Raw genomic sequence first — 17,027 nt, forward strand, 5'->3', positions numbered from 1 at the left:
ACCATATAAATAAACATATATATATATATATATATATATATATATATATATATATATATATATATATATATATATATATATATATATATATATATATATATATATATATATATATATATATATATATATATATATATATATATATATATATATATATATATATATATATATACACTGCGGCACCAAGGGGGGGACAACACCTGAAAAACTGGTGCCCCCCAGTGCTCAGTGAGGGGGAAGGAGGATACCAACGTATGCTCCAGCCCTCCCTGCCGACGTCCAGTCGGCCGTCCCGTCGTTACCCCTGACTGGCAGGCCCCAGAACGGGAGTATATGGCACTAGGCCTTAAGAGCCAGGGACTAAATTTAAAAACGCGGCCGGCAGACATGGCGCGGTCGGCGCGGTAGTCCCAGTCTCACAAACCAGTCAGCAACCGCTGCGGCGTTTGTAACACAGATGCTGCATGCACTGTCCCTCAGGGGACACAGAGTACGTTATGATGCAGGGCTCTGTCTGCGGGAATCCGGTGGCCTATAGTGATCAGTGAGGGGGGCGGAGGACAGCGAGGTGTGCTCCAGCCCTCACTGTCGGCAACATACCGACCATCCCGCCTTTCTCCCTGACTGGCAGGCTCAGGGGCGGGAGTTTAACACACTAGGCCGCAAAAGCCGGGAACTAAAGTAAAAACCGCGGCCGGCAAACAGGCACGGTCGGCGCGGTAGTCCCGGACAAAAAATCCACACCGCAGTCGCAGCTGCGTCTGAGGCCAAGGTGCTTCATGCACCGTCCCAACGGGGACACAGAGTACCTGTAGATGCAGGGCCATGTCCCTGACGATACTCCGTCTCCTGTCCGGCAGATTCCCCCAGGGGCTGCGGATGTGGCTTGTGGCCACCAGATTCTCTGCCCCGGGTCTCCCTCAGCTGCAGCCAGAAGTTGCTGAAAACATGGCTGACGGCGTTCTCTGAGGAGGAGGGAGGCGTGGGCGTAGTCACAAAAAGTGCGGGAATCTGGTGCCCCAGCGTGGGTAGTGAGGGGGGCGGAGGACAGCTCAGTGTACTCCAGCCCTCACTGTCGGCGTCATACCGACCGTCCCGCCCTTTTCCCTGACTGGCAGGCCTGGGGGCGGGAGAATCCCATACTAGGCCGCAAAAGCCGGGGACTAAAGTTAAAATCGCGGCCGGCCGGCAGTGCACGGTCGGCGCGGTAGTCCCGGACCCATACGCACGCCGCAGTCGCTGCAGCGTCTGGGCCCAAGGTGCTTTATGCGCCGTCCCAACGGGGACACAGAGCACCTTGCCCTAGAAAGTGCGGGAATCTTCCAGTGCAGCGTCCCTCCCTTCCCCTGACTGGCAGGCCCGGGGGTGGGAATATGCGGTACTAGGCCGCAGAAGCCGGGGACTAGAGTTATAAGCGCGGCCGGCAACAAGCGCGGTCAGCGCGGTAGTCCCGGCGCACTAACACGCCCAGCAGTGCTGCAGCGTGTATGACACAAGCGCTCCATGCGCCGTCCCCAAGGGGACACAGAGTACCTCACAGTAGCAGGGCCATGTCCCTGACGATACCCAGATCCTGTCCAGCAGATTCCCCAGGGGCTGCGGAGGGAGCACGGTCCCAGTGTCTGGAGACCGATTATGGATCCCACTTCACCCAGAGCCCTGCAGGGATGGGGAAGGAAAACAGCATGTTGGCTCCTGCCTATGTACCCGCAATGGGTACCTCAACCTTAACAGCACCGCCGACCAGAGTGGGGTGAGAAGGGAGCATGCCGGGGGCCATATATGGGCCCACTTTTCTTCCATCCGATATAGTCAGCAGCTGCTGCTGACTAAATTGTGGAGCTATGCGTGCATGTGTGCCTCCTTCGCACAAAGCATAAAAACTGAGGAGCCCGTGATGCACGGGAGGGTGTATAGCAGAGGGGAGGGGTTACACTTTTTAAAGTGTAATACTTTGTGTGGCCTCCGGAGGCAGAAGCTATACACCCAATTGTCTGGGTCTCCCAATGGAGCGACAAAGAAATTCTCTCGTTATATTATGAAATACCTCTTCATTATTCATTCTGGCTTGATTATCTAGTTAACACATTCTTTCTTTGTGTGAAATCACTGATAAGACTATCACTAAGAAGGGCTTCACTGTTCATTGATTATACATCTGTTCACCAGCTTCACTCTCCCTAGTTAACCCCCTCCTGAACATACAGCTTAGTCATATCATGGCGTCTGTGCGATTGTCATATAGACACAGATAATTATGCAACTACATCTATATTTTGATTATTTACATACACAGATAATCATATTACATTTGAACAAACAACCTATAGCCCAGGCTACCTTCACACCTGAAGACAGACCCCTATAGAAAGTCAGAGGAGCGGAGATGGATCCGGAGAACGGGGGAGGGGGTCACCTCCTACCTGCAGAGTGTTGATCCTCTTGCCGTTAAGGTACAGGGGGAAGCTGACAAAGTTGCTGTACTTCGTAACCACCTCTGAAAAAATAAAAAATAATTTTCATGTTTGTGCAATGACAAAAACAAAGGGAATTTTGTTTACTTACCGTAAATTCCTTTTCTTCTAGCTCCTATTGGGAGACCCAGACAATTGGGTGTATAGCTTCTGCCTCCGGAGGCCACACAAAGTATTACACTTTGAAAAGTGTAATCCCTCCCCTCTGCCTATACACCCTCCCGTGGACCACGGGCTCCTCAGTTTTGGTGCAAAAGCAGGAAGGAGGAAACTTATAAATTGGTCTAGGGTAAATTCAATCCGAAGGATGTTCGGAGAACTGAAGACCATGAACCATAAGAACAAATCAACATCAACAACATGTGTACACAAAAGAACAACAGCCCGAAGGGCACAGGGGCGGGTGCTGGGTCTCCCAATAGGAGCTAGAAGAAAAGGAATTTACGGTAAGTAAACAAAATTCCCTTCTTCTTTGTCGCTCCATTGAGAGACCCAGACAATTGGGACGTCCAAAAGCAGTCCCTGGTTGGGTAAAAGAATACCTCAATAAAAGGAGCCGAAAACGGCCCCCTCTTACAGGTGGGCAACCGCCGCCTGGAGGACTCGCCTACCTAGACTGGCGTCTGCCGAAGCATAGGTATGCACTTGATAGTGCTTCGTGAAAGTGTGCAGACTAGACCACGTAGCTGCCTGACACACCTGCTGAGCCGTAGCCCGGTGTCGCAATGCCCAGGACGCACCTACGGCTCTGGTAGAATGGGCTTTCAGCCCTGAAGGGAGCGGAAGCCCAGAACTACGGTAGGCTTCGAGAATTGGTTCCTTGATCCACCGAGCCAAGGTTGACTTGGAGGCCTGAGAGCCCTTGCGCTGGCCAGCGACAAGGACAAAGAGCGCATCTGAACGACGCAGGGGCGCCGTGCGAGACACGTAGAGCCGAAGTGCTCTCACTAGATCCAAAGAGTGCAAATCCTTTTCACATTGGTGAATTGGATTAGGGCAAAAGGAAGGCAAGGAGATATCCTGATTGAGATGAAAAGGGGATACCACATTAGGGAGAAATTCCGGGACCGGACGCAGAACCACCTTATCCTGGTGAAACACCAGGAAGGGAGCTTTGCATGACAGCGCTGCAAGCTCAGACACTCTCCGAAGTGATGTAACTGCCACCAGGAAGGCCACCTTCTGAGAAAGACGGGAGAGAGAGACATCCCGCAGCGGCTCAAAAGATAGATTTTTGTGTACTCACCGTAAAATCTCTTTCTCTGAGTCTTCATTGGGGGACACAGGACCATGGGTTATGCTGCTGTCACTAGGAGGCTGACACTAAGTAAACAGAAAAAGTTAGCTCCTCCCCAGCAGTATAACCCCTGAGCCAGAGGCGGACTCAATCAGTTTCGTGCACAAGCAGTAGGAGGAGAACCAAACAATCCGGAATAAGACAAGGAAAAAACCTTAACCAAATAGACGTGCGACCAATGGCCTGGGAATAAGGCCACTGAGGCAACAGACCGGTAAAATGTAACTCAAACAAAACACAAGCAGGGTGGGTGCTGTGTCCCCCAATGAAGACTCAGAGAAAGAGATTTTACGGTGAGTACACAAAAATCTATCTTTCTCCATCGTTTCATTGGGGGACACAGGACCATGGGATGTCCAAAAGCAGTCCCTGGGTGGGAAGAGAACCATCACCGGAGATCGGTAGGAAACCGCTACCTCCAGTCGGGCTTGACCCAGACCTACAATTACCTACCTTGTTACAGGTGTGCTACTGCCGCCCGCAAAGATAACGGCAAGACTGGCCACTGCCAAAGCTTGGGTGTGACCTGATAGGAACTAGGAAAGGTCTGCCTACTAGACCAGTAGGAGGCCCGGCAGACCTCGGTCCGTAAACGTCTGTAGTCCAATCATCCAAGAAACTCTCCTTGGACGGTAGAAAAAAACGGCGGAGGTCCGTTTTCCATGCGATAGGCTTCACCTATGACGGAAGGATCTCTATGGAAATCTTAGCCCTGGGCGCCAGCATGCGCCTCCTGGGACCGGATGAAAAGAGGAACTGTCCTGAAAGATGAACTGACTGTCGGAGTATACCGAAAAGTGCGGTCCGGACTAGGCTCTTTTCAGGCTGAGAGAAGGTACTAGAACCGAACTCGAAACCCCAAACACCTTATCTGGAAGGAAGGCGGGCTGCCTTGGACCGAAGAGAGGGTAGTGGCCGGAGCACCCCCCTTGCCCTACTGGAGGACCTGGAAAAACAGGGGGGGAACAAAGGCAACAAGAGAGAGATGTCCGCCCTGATGCCCCTTGAGACAAGGAGACGGTCACGAGGAGCCCACCTATCCAAACATGTGGGAGTAAGAAGCCCTCGGAAAAGCTCAAACCGAGAGCCGTGAGGTGAACCCATCGCTAGATTAAGGTCCCACGTCACTAGTGGACGGCGATGCCGCTGAGCCAGATGGACGCTTCTCTGCGTGAAACACCTTGGTCGTGGGACGATAAGTGATAAGCCTCTGAACTGAAATGACCGCGTCGACACCAGGCCCCTAGAGGGACGCGCTAGAAAGCCGCATCCAGATCTGACTGTCAGCATGGCAGTAGTGCAGGAAAGGAGCGAGAAAGAGAGAGGAAAGAAGATGTGCTCTTTTACCCCCCGGATGAATGTCACACGTGTGGTAATACATTTTCGAGGGAACCAGCTCCCCGGTCTCCAACATTGTCTGCATCCTTCTTGCCAACCGGCCTGTGCGAGCAAGAACCCGGGATCCGCTCTTAAGGTCGGGAAACTTATGGCTTCTAAGTCCTGGTGTCAGAGCGGGCTCGACACGGAAGAACTGGACGGTCTGGAAAGCGCCACAGGGCCTCTGCGAGTGGATTGAGTGACTTCTGTGAACTATGCTCGCCTGGGCCCCTCCATAGCCACCCTCTGCCTCGGTCCCTCTTGAGAAGCTCGAGATCATGGGAAGCCGTAGGCAGATGCCCAAGAAAATGAAAAAATGAACCGGCCTCACAGCCGGGCGAGGGCGTCGTCACCTAGCGCAGAAAAGGGGGGCACCCTAGGTGCGCCGTTGACTAGAAGCTGGATCGGGGGGCAAATAGGACCACTACTGGAGGTCTTCCTTCGTCGTAGATCTGGCTGGAGACTACCCGGTTGAGGAGCCATTCTGCCTAGGCGAGGCCCCTCCTGCTGAGAAAAGAACGGCCGTCCAAACGTCCACGGTAGGGAAGTGGACTGCTGAGATTAGAGAGCGCGAGATCCGGCCCAGAGCAAGATCTTCTTGACCTCTTCCTTATTCACGACACTTCCTGCGTCTCCCTGGTGGATGATGCACGCCACCGCTGTGGCATGGTCCGACTGGGACCTGATTGGAACAACCTCGCCCCAGTGAAGAAAACGTAACCAGTCTAACCGGATGGATCTGAAATCCTGGAATGCTGAAGGGGAGACCACACATAGGGGGTGTTCCTAGGGATCGTGCTGTGGAAAGTGGACAAGCCCACCCTAGCATAGGAGACTGGTAATGGCTGATGCTCTTCGCCAGAGGAGACGGAGAGGGGATCTTCCCAGGGACCGGACACGAAAGCTGGTCCACTAGGAAGGGAAAGGCGGATCCCCCGGGGCAGACGGAGGTTACTTATCTCCGTTCTTCAGTGGGGACCTCTGGAAGGGCAAGGATGAACACCGGTAAGTGTACCACCGCTATCACCTCCCCCAGCCGCTGCGGAGTAACGTATCGAACCTAACTTGGTGCGGGGAAGGAAAAACTACTCCAGCGTGAAGCGTAACTTCCCTATACTCGAAAAACATGCCTAAGGGGATGATCTACCGGGCCGAGATCTGAAAGGACTCCAACCGGTGGAACAGCTGCCCTAGTAGCGAGAAATGACGATGAGAAATAGAGGCGCCCTGACGGTTGCGGCTCGAACGGACAGGAGCCGAGCGGTGAAGGCGACGATCCTGAGCGTCTGGGCCGATGCTGGGAAGAGATGTGCCCTTCCCTCACGTAGCCTATGGAGAGATGTACACTTCCCTCACGTAGTCTAGGGGATCCACTGGACTAACCTATGTCCGAAGGTACGTTCACCTAAAGGCGGAAGGAAGGTCAGCGACTCTTTAGATGTCGCCTCCGCGATCCCGCTCCTGAGGCAGAGGCCTCGACGTGTGGTCACACTGCTGCTATAGGCTCAGACCGTGAAGCTGTGAAAGTGCCAGGGCTATGATGAGAAGGGACTTACCGAAGATGTCAACCAGTTCTGATCGGCAGATATGGAATGTAGTCCTCTGCGTAGGGAGACCGTGTGGTCCCTGAGAGACGTCACCTTAGGGATGATCAGCCAAGAGGCAACCTGGCGAGTCGATCGCAGGGGGGCATGCCACTTCTCTCCGGAGCCCCTTGGAGAATGAATAAAGAGAATAACAAGACTTACCGCTGGTAACGTCCAGTCTGGCTGATGTCTGTGAAGGAGCAGTAGCTCTGCGAACTATTGGATGTCCACTGACAAACATCCTGGGTCCTCTAGAAAAGTCTTCAAGGAGACCTGTGTGCTCAGAGAGGAGAAGAGAACTATCCGTGGCCTTATGGTCTGACTCACCGTATCTTCCAGGCTAATCGTCATGCGCTGAAGCTCGGCGCTTGCCCGGAATCCAGCAGAGGTGGTACGTCTGGGTCATCCCCAGAGAGGTCGGAAGGCTTCTGGACGAGCGGGAGCTTTGGACCTGGGAATGAAGGAAAAACCAGGGGGAGGCGCCGAAGGCGAGACCTGGCGGGTACGCTTCGAGCAGCGGGTGAGGTCCCTGGTACGGGACTCACCTCCCCCGGTGCGTGCACGTAGAGAAGGACTGTCCGTACCTTTAAGGCTTGACTCACCATCCTTACCCGGCTATTAGTCATGCGCCAAACATCCCGGTACTCCTGCTCGAAGTCCAGCAGAGGTGGAAACGCCTGGGCCATCCCCGAAAGGTCGAAAGACTACTAGAGGAGAGGCAGTCTGGAGCTGAGGAGTAAGGTGAACCCTGGGAGCGCAGAAGACGAGACCTGGCGGGTCCGCCTTGGGCAGAGGAAAAGATCCTTAGTACGGGACCCAACTCACCGGGGGAAAGGCGCCAGTCTTGCGGACGGTTACGGCAGAGCGACAGCCCGGGGGCGCAGCGCATGCGCACCCACCCGAGGGACGTCAGCACGGGTATGCGGGGTCTGAGAGAGAGAGCGCCAACCCGCCTGCCGGTGCGGAATACCGGTGCGTGCAGTGCCAGGGCCCGCGGAAGCTGGAGTACTAATGTGACAACGTTCGGGGCAATTCATAACTGAGAGAACAGCCCTAAACCAACTGTACCTCTTATGCAAATCAAGAACCCGAATAAGAGCTCGTAAGAGTTAATATACACAATCATATATATATATATATATATATATATATATATATATATATATATATATATATATATATATATATATATATATATATATATATATATATATATATACATATATGTACATAGAAAAACCACTTCCAGAATTCCATTATTTAGAACTTATATTGCAGACTCAAACAATAACCTTGAACACAAAGAAAAAAGGGGGAGTCTAGAATGCAACCATGTACTTTTTGCAAATATCAAAAAGTATGTTCTTACTAAGAATAAAAAGAGCAATTTACATATTGAAATAAACTGAGCCCCTGACAAAAGAACAGAACAACCACTACCGTTCAGTGGCTAATGTTGGCTACTTTTCCCCCCTATGAGTGGTTGCTGTAGCCTCAGCAATCCGCAGACTAGGGAGACTGCTATAATCAGTCTCTGTTTTTTTTTTTTTTTTTTTTTCTAAAATGAATGCTGGGGTGGGAGTGGGGGGGGGGGGGGGCCGAGGAGAGCGGGAAAAAACCTCCACCGCCCTCTCCTGTGATGCCTGGGGCTGGGAGGAGGGTGGAGATTGAGCGGCCGGCGGCCAATCGCGCTGCGGCAGGAGGCGGGCCTAGGACGCCGGGGACAAGGCCGAAGCCGGGACCTAAATTTTGAAGGCTGCCGGAGCATGGAGGGTACCGGCCGGCTGTCCGGTGGCTGCGGCGCAGCTGCGAAGACCGGATGGCGGCAGTGCGTGCGCTCTGTCGCCCGATGCGGCCCGGGGCGTCCGGTGACTAGGCCCAGGCCGGAGCCTAAAAGGAAGCAGCCAGCGCCGGATTATGTAGAAACCGGCGGTTCTACCTGTGGGGGCGGCGGCGCGGCAGCGACATCCGTGCACCGGCCGTCAGTGCGGACTCCAGCGCTGGGAGAGGACGTGGCCGGGGCGCCCGGTGAGTAGGCCCGGACCGGGGCCCATATTTTGTAACCGCCTGGGGGGAAGGTAGGAGGGGGTGTCCTACCTGGTCGGCGGCGTAGCCTCTGCCAGTGTGCAGGCTGCGGACCGCAGAAGGATGAGGCAGGCAGGCAGGCAGGCAGGCAGGGATGGTGGACGCCGGTGGGGGCAGGGAGCCCCCTGAAGCAGCGCTGCGGGCCCCATCATCATCCAGACGCGCTGTGAGGTCCAGTCCCTGCTGTATGCCCCTTGCACCCTTTGGGGTGATACCGCAGGGTGAATAGGAGGTGCCCCGGAAGGATTAGCCCAGCGTGCCAACCCGGGAGTGGTACCGTGGAATTGGACGGGGGAGAGGGCCCGAGAACTCAAGCTTCTGCGACCCAGGGGAGCGGTACCCACACGGGCTGCGAGGGCTGAGATAGAGAAACGATACCTGCAGAAAAAGAAAATTCCAACAGATGAGAGCGACGAGCGTCGCCGAGAGAAAAAAGAAAAAATATACGCAAAAAATCAAGTGGCTGAAGAGGGCCCAGTCGGCCCACATCAGCCTCCTACGACACTAAGCAAAAAACTGATTGAGTCCGCCTCTGGCTCAGGGGTTATACTGCTGGGGAGGAGCTAACTTTTTCTGTTTACTTAGTGTCAGCCTCCTAGTGACAGCAGCATAACCCATGGTCCTGTGTCCCCCAATGAAACGATGGAGAAAGGCGGCTTTTGAAGAGCCGTCAGGACCCTGTTAAGGTCCCAAGGTTCCAACGGACGTTTGTAAGGTGGGACCATGTGGCAGACCCCCTGCAGGAACGTGCGGACCTGCGGAAGCCTGGCTAGACGCTTTTGAAAAAACTGAGGAGCCCGTGATCCACGGGAGGGTGTATAGGCAGAGGGAAGGGGTTACACTTTTTTAAAAGTGTAATACTTTGTGTGGCCTCCGGAGGCAGAAGCTATACACCCAATTGTCTGGGTCTCCCAATGGAGCGACAAAGAAAAATAAATTCCGGGATTTTAATTTTTTATTTTTGGTGTTTCACATACAGGTAAAAAAAATCTATACATTCATAGATCAAATGTTTACAAACAAGGCAAAATTAAATATGGCAATTTTATTTAATCTTTTTTTTAACTGGGAAAATTGGGCTTTTTAAAACATTTATTTTCTGCAACCATTTCTTTTTTTTTCTCCTAGGGGGCTTGAACCTTTACAGAAGTATTTGATTGCTTACACTATATTTGCAACACTTCAGTAAGTGACGGTCTCTGAAGACCAGCCATGGGATGGGCTTCATAAGAGGACCAACATGGCATCCACAGGGGTCTTCCGCCGGCCCCCCAGCAGCTGTGATAACCCATCAGCCTCCTGCTTTAGCATTGCAGGAGGCCGATGGAGTTGGGGCATGTGCTAAGTGACTCAACAACAGTGATCGGCGTTCTCTCCATACACTCGCCCCATGTAAAGAGAAGTCCAAGTCAGCAAAGTTTTTAGTTTTTAATAGATCAGACTTCTTAAGACCTAAATGTTTAATTTACAAATTGGTAAAAAAGGGGGTGAGTCAGACATTTTTTTTATCTTCCACTTACTTTTTTTTATTCCTCTTAGGGGATTTTTAGCAATCTTTTGATGACTTGTACTATATATTGCTATGCTTTAGTGTTACAGTATAGTGTAGAAACCATGATCTGCTATGAAGCCTAACCACAGACATGACTTCATGGAGGTACAAAGGTGGCGGCAAGTGAGCCTTCATTAGGCCCCCAGCACCTAAGAAAAGTCATCAACACACTGCAAATAATAATAATAATAATTTTATTCATTTATATAGCGCTATTAATTCCACAGCGCTTTACATACATTGGTAACACTGTCCCCATTGGGGCTCACAATCTAGGTTCCCTATGAGTATGTTTTTGGAGTGTGGGAGGAAACCGGAGACCCCGGAGGAAGCCCACGCAAACATGGGGAGAACATACAACCTCCTTGCAGATGGTGTCCTTGGTGGGATTTGAACCCAGGACCCCAGCGCTGCAAGACTGCAGTGCTAACCACTGAGCCACCACAATACTGCAGTGCTAACCACTGAGCCACCATGCCGCAACTCAAATGCCCCTAACCCGTCAGAAATTGACAGCAGTATTTCAAAGGAACCTGTCACCAGATGTGTCCCCTATAAGCTGCGGCGGCCACCAGTGAGCTCTTATATATAGGATTCCAGAATACTGTATATAAGAGCCCAGGGCGCTGTGTAGAACATAAAACCCCCCAGCTTTTATAATACTCACCTGCGGGGCGGTCCGGTCCGATGGGTGTTGGTGGTCTCGGTCCGGTGCCTCCTCTCGCCCTTCCATCGCGGTCCTCCATCCCTGCTCCGTGTGGATGACACGTCCTATGTCATCCTAACACAGAGGCCTCCATTGTTCTCCTGCGCACGTCTCTCTGCCCTACTGGGGGCAGAGCAAAGTACTATAATGCGCAGGCATGGGGAAAGGTCAAACCGCCCAATTATGCAGGGCACATCACGTTGCACAGGGGCGCAACGGAGCCCTCTGTGTGACTGACGTAGGACGCGTCATCCACACAGAGCTGGGAAAGAGGACGGCGATGGAAGGAAGAGAGAGGAGGCACTGGATCGAGACCAACGACACTCATCGGACCGGACCACCCCTTTAGGCTATGTGCCCACGGGACATTGTACCTGCGGATATATCCACAGCAGCATCTATATTTTGATTATTTACATACACAGATAATCTTATTACATTTGAACAAACAACCTATAGCCCAGGCTACCTTCACAATTGAAGAGAGAGACCCCTATAGAAAGTCAGAGGAGTGGAGAGTGATCCGCAGGTTTCCCGCAGCAGCTCCCCGGAGTCCGCAGCTATCCATTGCTGCGGGATTCCAGCGAAATATCTGCAGTAAACCTTGCGGACATTCGTGCGGCTTACCTGCGGAAGTCCCGGCCTTTATCTCCATAGTGGAGAGGCGGGAATTCTGCAGATCTTTCCGCAGGAATAATTGACACGCAGTTACGTGCGGCTACGGGACATCCACAGCATATTCCGCAGCCACGCCTACCGCAGCATGGACACAGACACTCCCCATGTCCATAGGATAACATGGGGAGTGTCTGTACTAGCTAAAACTTGCGGATTTATCTAGAAAATCCAGATAAATCCGCAGGTTTTCCACGGCAAAATCCACGGGTACATAGTCCCGTGGGCATATAGCCTTAGGTGAGTATAATAAGATGGGACTGTGCACTTATATACAATATTCTAGAACGCTGTATATAAGGGCTTACTGGTGGTGGACACAACATGTAGGGACCAAATCAGGTGGCAGGTTCCCTTTAAATGATTAAACAGCAGCTATCAGCGTGTGCTCCAGTCGCTGCTGTTGGAGGCAGATGCTGACTTTAAAAATCGGCCGGCACCTGCCCTATTTTGAGGAAGCTCAGTGACCCAACGCCCAAAATGAATCGCTATCCTTACCGCCTCCGAGGGGGTGAAACGATGGGGGCTCACCTCTAACACGGTCCTCATTGGCAAACTCCTTACAGTCGTCTTTAAGATGAATGATGACTTGGTCCCTGGCCGTACACCACTGCCTCCGGCCAACTCAAAGAGTCCAGATCTACAGAGGAAAGAAGCAAATGAAGTGTCGTCGTCTGCAATAATATACAGTGCTATGGTATACGCTGGTGTTATATCAGCAGCAAGAAATAAAAGATAATCACAGCCTTATCAATTCTGTACTGACCCATCGGACGTCCAGCAATACCCAGGGCTGCCGGGCTCCGAAGCCTGAGAATAGACGACCACTTTGTCGGCAACCATGAATGCGGAGTAGAAGCCGACACCGAACTGCCCTATGATCTTCCCGGAGCTATCGGCCTGGTTCTGCAGAGCGTCCAGAAAGGCCTGCATAAAAAAAAGAGCACAAAGAATATAAAAAATCCAAGCCCTGTGGGTCTGAGGTGCCCGAAATCAACCTAGTCTGCAGGATTACCTTGGATCCAGAGCGAGCGATGGTGCCCAGATTAGAGATGAGCTCCTCCTGCGTCATCCCCACGCCGGTGTCCTATAGGGAGGAGGTCACAGTTAGATGGGGACCGGTGCCTTGTGCCTGGTCTTCCCCCCCATTCTCCTCCACCTTTTTTTTTCACATGTGGTGAAAGTATTTAGTGTCTGTTCAGATGCAGGAGGTTTTCTGCCTGGATCTGCACTCGTGCTAAATACTCCATCACCTGCGAAGATGATGGAGCTGGATGAGCCGTCACATCACTGGCACCGCTTATCCAAGGGCAGGAGCCCCGAGCGCGCGCGCCACAGTATATATACACTATACAGTACACAGAGTATATAAACACCACAGGGGGTATTTAGGACTGCAGTACAGGACTATAGACTTGGCCGACCCCATTAATCAGGTGGAGATGGTTCTTACCTGAATGGTGAGCGTCCCCTTCTCACTATCCGTATGCAGGTGGATCTCCATCTCAGGCAGGCCGCTCCCCTGAGACAAGAGCTTGTGACGCAGCTTCTCCAGGGCATCGCTACCGTTTGACACCAGCTCCCGGATAAAAACCTGATGAAGGGACACGCGGGAGTCAGACATACATCAACTGTAGAACAGATCGAGCTGAATCTGAAACCCAATTTCCCTATTTCTACGACGGCTGTCAACAATCTCGTTTACACAAGGGTCTTTGCCCTCTCCTTAAAGTTCAATTGGACCACACAACAAATAGTTGTCCCCTTCAGCTTAATATTTGGCTGCATGACCTTTACCCTTTGGAATAAATAAGTGCAATCAGTCGCTTCCTATAACCATCACAAGCGTCTTCCTTCTCTCACCTGGAATCTTGGACTCTTCTTTATAATCTGCTCCAGGTCTCTCATATCTGAAGGCGTCTTCTCTTCTCCCAACAGCAATTTTAGGATCTCTCCATAGGGGTCAATGGGATTTAGATCCGGAGTCCCTGCTGCCACTTCAGAACTTTCCAAAGCTTTGTTTCCATCTATTCGGGGGCTTCTTGAAGTGTTTGGGGTCATTGTCCTACTGGAAGACCCATGACCTAGACTCCTACCCAGCTTTCTGACACTGGATCTACATTGCCACCCAAAATCCTTTGGTAATCTTCAGAGTTCATGATATCTGGCATACAGTCAGGGCCTCCAGTGCCAGAGGCAGCAAAGCAAACCCAAAACATCTCTGACCTCCACCATACCTGACTGTAGGTCCTGTGTTGTTTTCTTTGTAGGCCTGATTCTGTTTTCGGTAAACAGTGGAATGATCTGCTTTACTAAAAAGCTCCATCTTTTTCTCATCTGTCCATGAAACACTTTCCCAGAATATTTTGATTACTCACATACATTTTGGCTCTTTTTCAGTCTCTGTGTCAGCAGTGGGGTCCTCTTGGGTCTCTTCCATAGCATTTCATTTCATTCAGATGTGGATGTTATTTGTGCTAACACCGATGCCACCTGAGCCTACAGGACAGCTTGAAATTCTTTGTGACTTGATACGGGCTTATCCACCATCTGGACTATCCTGAGTTGCAATGTTTCATCACTTTTTCTCTGCTATACACATCCAGGGAGATTAGCTACAGTGCCATGGGTTGTAAACTTCTGATTATGTTGTGCACCATGGACAAAGGAACATCAAGAACTCTGGAGATGGACTTGTAACCTTGAGATTGTTCAAAAATTTTAAATCTCAAATCCTCAGACAGTTCTCATCTCCTCTTTCAGTTCTCCATGCTTAGGCTACTTTCACACATCAGTTTTTTTCCATCAGGCACAATCCGGAAAAAAACGGCTAAAACGGATCCGGCGCCGATCAGTTTTATCCCCATTGAATTGTATTAGCGCCGGATTGTGCCTGATGGCCTTGCGTTGCATCCAGCTTTTGCCGGATCCGTTGTACTTGACTAATGCAACGGTCCGGATGGAACGTCTCTTGTAACGTTTTTTGTCTCTGACAAAAAACAACATTGCGCCGGATCCGGTGCCATACGTCGTATTTACAATGGCAGCCTGTGGACGCCGGATCCGGCGTAATGCGGCAAAAAACAGATGCGGCTGCTGGATCCATTTTTTTTTAAACTGAGCATGCTCCAATTTATTGTAAAAAATCGGATCCAGCAAAAAAACGGACGAAACGAATGCAAAACCGGATGCGCCAAATCTGTTTTGATGGATCAGCTATACCGGGTCCGTAAAAAAAAAAACAAAAAAACCAGATTCTGCGCAGGATTAGTTGCATCAGGCACACGCCGGATTGTGCTGGATGCCAAAAAAACTGATGTGAAAGTAGCCTTAGTGCGGCACACAACACAAAGACTGAGTCAACTTCTCCCCTTTTTATCTGGTTTCAGGTGTGATTTTCATATTGCCCACACCTGTTACTTTCTACAGGTGAGTTTGGCTAGCATCACATGCTTGAAATAAAGTTGTTTACTCACAATTTTGGAAAGGTGCCAACAATTTTGTCTGGACCATTTTCGGGGTTTTGTGTGAAATTAATGTCCAATTTGTCTTTTTTTCTCTTTTTTTTTTACATTATTCCAATACACACAAAGGAAATAAACGTGTGTATAACAAGACATGTGGAATTGTAATAATTTTTTGAGAGACATTATTTTTTGAACAATTTATACTTTCAGTCTTGATTATATATAATATATACTGTATATAAATAAACAAAATAGTGCGCACACCACCTCTTTTTTCCGAGTACAACGATCGAGCGACAATATCCAGCGAGCTTCTTCGTCTCGGCCTGAAATTCATGCTTAGAGGTGACACCTGCGAGACAATTACAGGCGCTCTAAATATTAAAGGTGTCTGGATTATCGGAAAATCATGGAAAAGACGATAAAACCTGCATCTAGGGTTAGAGACCCTCAAGGAAGGCAAGTGACCAGGTTAGGAGGGTTGTGTTGTATCCCACCCCCTGCACTTCTGTGGCCTCTTCCATTTTATTAAGTGAAATGCCAATGTTCAATGATCGGTGGAGGGTCAGACCTCAGGGGCAGCCATCTTTCCTGAGAATAAAGGACTGATATAGCATTGTGGATCCTTCAATACAACATCCCGGCCACCACCTGCTGTACAAGGGGACACGGTGAAGCATCCATAGCACTGAACGAGTGCAGATTCCCATTCATTCTCAAGTTTGGGGATAACAGGCCTATAGATGACTGCGCATGCTCCACCCCCTCAACTGTGCATGCTCCCCCTCCTCACTGTGCATGCTCCCCCTCCTCACTGTGCATGCTCCCCTCCTCACTGTGCATGCTCCCCCCCCTCACCGTGCATGCTCTCCCCCCCCTCACTGTGCATGCTCTCCCCCCCTCACCTGTGCATGCTCTCCCCCCCCTCACTGTGCACGCTCTCCCCCCCCTCACTGTGCACGCTCTCCCCCCCTCACTGTGCACCGCTCCCCCCCCTCACTGTGCATGCTCCCCGCCTCACTGTGCATGCTCCCCCCCTCACTGTGCATGCTCCCCCCTCACTGTGCATGCTCCCCCCCTCACTGTGCATTGCTCCCCCCCCCTCACTGTGCATGCTCCCCTCCCCTCACCGTGTATGCTCCCCCCCCTCACCGTGCATGCTCCCCTCCCCTCGCCGTGCATGCTCCCCTCCCCTCGCCGTGCACGCTCCCCCCCTCGCCGTGCACGCTCCCCCCCTCGCCGTGCACGCTCTCCCCCCCTCGCCGTGCACAGCTCCCCCCCCTCGCCGTGCACCGCTCCCCCCCTCGCCGTGCACGCTCTCCCCCCCTCGCTGTGCACGCTCTCACCCCCCTCGCCGTGCACGCTCCCCCCCCTCGCCGTGCACGCTCTCCCCCCCCCTCGCCGTGCACGCTCTCCCCCCCTCGCCGTGCACGCTCTCCCCCCCTCGCCGTGCACGCTCTCCTCCCCCTCGCCGTGCACGCTCTCCCCCCCTCTGCCGTGCACGCTCTCTCCCCCCTCGCCGTGCACGCTCTCCCCCCTCTCGCCGTGCACGCTCCCCCCCCCTCCTCACCGTGCACGCTCCCCCCCCTCACCGTGCACGCTCCCCTCCCCTCTACCGTGCATGCTCCCCTCCCCTCACCGTGCATGCTCCCCTCCCCTCACCGTGCATGCTCCCCCCCCTCACCGTGCATGCTCCACCAGTCACTGTGCATGCCCCACACCCTCACTGTGCATGCTCCACCTACTGTGCTGCAGAGGGCATGCTGGGAATTGTAGTCTTACAATAGGAAGCAGATCTCTGATATAAC

At 51.9% G+C, this 17,027-nt stretch overlaps 1 protein-coding gene across 1 annotated transcript in view; it reads right to left on the reverse strand.

The window, feature by feature from the left end:
* TRAP1 (TNF receptor associated protein 1) overlaps window positions 1-16,931 on the reverse strand; it is a 56,356-nt gene extending 39,425 nt beyond the window's left edge. The window contains 9 exon segments of the mRNA XM_075319781.1: window positions 2,424-2,497; window positions 12,284-12,340; window positions 12,343-12,392; window positions 12,519-12,679; window positions 12,768-12,839; window positions 13,206-13,346; window positions 15,482-15,526; window positions 15,528-15,571; window positions 16,904-16,931. Of these exon segments, the coding sequence (XP_075175896.1) occupies window positions 2,424-2,497; window positions 12,284-12,340; window positions 12,343-12,392; window positions 12,519-12,679; window positions 12,768-12,839; window positions 13,206-13,346; window positions 15,482-15,526; window positions 15,528-15,571; window positions 16,904-16,931 (672 nt within the window).
* Window positions 16,932-17,027: the final 96 nt, after the last annotated feature.

This window comes from Anomaloglossus baeobatrachus, chromosome 7 (genome assembly GCF_048569485.1).
Source record: "Anomaloglossus baeobatrachus isolate aAnoBae1 chromosome 7, aAnoBae1.hap1, whole genome shotgun sequence".
In the NCBI taxonomy this organism is placed as follows: domain Eukaryota; kingdom Metazoa; phylum Chordata; class Amphibia; order Anura; family Aromobatidae; genus Anomaloglossus; species Anomaloglossus baeobatrachus.